Source organism: Hermetia illucens, chromosome 4, assembly GCF_905115235.1.
Source record: "Hermetia illucens chromosome 4, iHerIll2.2.curated.20191125, whole genome shotgun sequence".
NCBI lineage: Eukaryota > Metazoa > Arthropoda > Insecta > Diptera > Stratiomyidae > Hermetia > Hermetia illucens.
In genome coordinates this window covers 108,888,567-108,891,021 of record NC_051852.1, presented here as the reverse complement: position 1 = coordinate 108,891,021, position 2,455 = coordinate 108,888,567, and the positions used below count along the sequence as shown (strand labels likewise).

At 42.5% G+C, this 2,455-nt stretch overlaps 1 protein-coding gene across 3 annotated transcripts; it reads right to left on the bottom strand.

Annotated features, from left to right (window-relative positions):
• Positions 1 to 568: 568 nt before the first annotated feature.
• On the bottom strand, positions 569 to 2,126 carry LOC119654725. 3 transcript variants are annotated; one of them, XM_038060251.1, is made up of 3 exons: positions 1,849 to 2,124; positions 1,359 to 1,634; positions 569 to 951 (listed from the first exon to the last, which is right to left on the bottom strand). In XM_038060251.1, exons 2-3 carry the CDS (start codon positions 1,623 to 1,625, stop codon positions 844 to 846), a joined length of 375 nt encoding a protein of 124 aa, XP_037916179.1. In that variant the 5' UTR covers positions 1,626 to 1,634; positions 1,849 to 2,124; the 3' UTR covers positions 569 to 843. The 3 variants fall into 3 exon arrangements, with proteins under 3 accessions (XP_037916179.1, XP_037916176.1, XP_037916177.1); XM_038060248.1 differs by having other exon boundaries at positions 812 to 951; positions 1,909 to 2,126; XM_038060249.1 differs by having other exon boundaries at positions 812 to 951; positions 1,915 to 2,126.
• Positions 2,127 to 2,455: the final 329 nt, after the last annotated feature.

Below are 2,455 nucleotides of genomic sequence, written 5' to 3'. Positions count from 1 at the left end.
TTAATGGTGTGCTGCGCCGTTTTGATATCACAAAGTCCTAAGAACATGACTGCTCTGGTAAGAGCAAGAAGGGCAAAGTCGAGTTTGCCCAGATCCTCAGGGCCGGTCCGTCGTATTCACGAAGGAAAGTAGTTCTCCCATGCCTTAACTAGAGATCTTCTTGAGCTCCTCAAATTTTACCCAGTGTTCGAAGCATGACTATAGCTAGCTAGGTAAATTGCAAGGAAGTACCTGAGGGTTTCTCCCTCGTACAACTTCGTCAGTGCGGATTATAGGATGTGCCGAGTCTGGCGGCATAAACAGACTACAATATGGAGAGCGGATTAAAAAGACGAAACCTAGTGAATTATCTCCTTAGTCTCGCGACTAAGGCGAGATGACCCATGTAGGTACTTCATTAGGTCATATCAACCAGCAGGCTGTAGTATGGACAACCCAACCTTACACAAATTATCCCTAATAGTTTGTCCATTCCTCCCCAGTGGTTTCTTATTCTAAAGAAATTACTTCTGAACCATTAAAACAAACGCAATATCTTCTGTATCATCTTTTAACGTATAACACAAGATTTTTACGGTCATATTTATTACAAGGAATCTATAAACTATAAAATTCACTCTCTTAATATGATACGAAATATGTACGAAAGCAGAACTCAGAACCTCACGAAATCAATAAAAACTTTGCAGAATATTTTGAAATTTGTCCCGAGCTATACTTCAAAATTTCTGTCAATTGCATCAGCTTGTGCCTTACTCTAAAGAGATATCCTCAAATAATCAATAAAAATTCGAAAATGGAATTTATCAATCAGTCTAAAGTGAACGATTATTCAGCAATGATCTATTCTTCTTCGCAATACTCCTCTTCTGCATCCTCTTCATAGTTTTCATCGCAATCTTCGTCTGAATCGTAAGTTGTATAGTTGACAACTTGTCGCTTTTTCGACTTCTGTAAGATAAAAAGGAATTAACAAATGAAGAGCGGCATTCATGGAGGTGAATTTTATCGCTTGTTAATACGCTAACAATCCCAAGTTACCCTATCCAGAACGCGAGCCGTTCTCGCTCCCGACAGTTTGCCTAAATAACTTATGCCCAGATTTCTCGATTCTCACTGCATTTTCCCATTTGGACAGAAAGACGCTGATCTAAATGGAACTACAGCAGATGGAGCATTTCATTTCATTAGGGACGAAATAACTCGAGAGGCTTCTGGGAGAGCCAGCTACCGTCATTACTATGTAGTAGGGAATGGCTTCGCCTGCCTCCCTACACTCTTGCTTCCCATTCAACCACCAAATTGGAGATCCTTCAGGATTTCTTGAGTAAGTTATCAGATTGGGGTGAATCGCTTACCACGCCGAACAGATTTCGCAAGAATGGAAAGAACAACGTCATTGCTGCCACCAAAACCACCAGCTGCATCATCCAAGTATATGACTGATCGAAGGCCAGCGGGGAGAATGCTGTTGTGGTCACCGGGGCTGCAGTCGTGCCCGCATCAGTACCTTCCGATGGCGCTTCACTACCCTCTTTTGGCGCTTCCGGTCCCGCGGTGCCACCACTAGCTGCTGCTGCTTCTTCATCCGAAGGAGCGCCAGTGCTTCCATCAAGTAAGCGCATGCTTCAAGTCTGGAATGAATTACATGGAGAATGGTCAAAATGCATTCAATATAGTTAAACATGCTCATAAGCGATGCACTTGAACCATAGGGGCACCCCTTGCTTCATCACTATTTCACCTTCCAGCACATCGCCCAAAGCAAACCTCAGAGTTACAAAGGCTTATCAATAACACACGCTTGCAACCATCCACTCAAAAGAAAGTAATTGCGTTTTCACTCACATCCAGAGAAAAGAGCAGGAGGTTTGGTAGCTTGCTTATTGATAATCCCCAAAAACATACACCCACACGGTTTCCGAAACTGAATCAAATCAAAAAAGCCAGGAAATGAAACTTGATACTTTCAGAAGAGTCGCACTGCGGATCCAATACTCTAAAGACTTGCACAAAATTTCTTGACCCCGTACAATACAGAAGACAAACCCTTTTAAACCGTCTGAACACGATGCAAGCAACAAAAATAATGCATGTCAGGTCTGGGAAATCGAGTGGAGTTTGTTTTACGCCGACTATGATCGCAAAATGGTTACCTTGATTCTCGGAATTCTCTCTCCCAATTGATATGCGATTTTCACTAGGTGCACTACACATCACATTGAAGTTCAAAGGTATCTTAGTGAAGCCGGACATTGAATGTTGTCGTTGCTGACCTCCGAAAACTAGCTAAGCAAACACTGGTTTGAAATCTTCTGGTTGGACGAAGAGGCTTATATGTATACAAAATGGGGAGAAGGCACAACCCTCAGGTATTCAAGCCATAGTTGCCGATTGTACTCAACACCTCGCATACAAGTGGATATGGTGCTCCCTTTGATGAACTGAACTCTTT

What these genes read in the sequence shown, in the direction of transcription:
- LOC119654725 (XM_038060248.1), bottom strand. Translation starts at nt 1,625, where the DNA reads ATGCGCTTACTTGATGGAAGCACTGGCGCTCCTTCGGATGAAGAAGCA. An exon ending in TGCGAAATCTGTTCGGCGTG is followed by an intron (nt 952 to 1,358) that starts GTAAGCGATTCA and finishes TTTATCTTACAG; the next exon opens with AAGTCGAAAAAGCGACAAGT.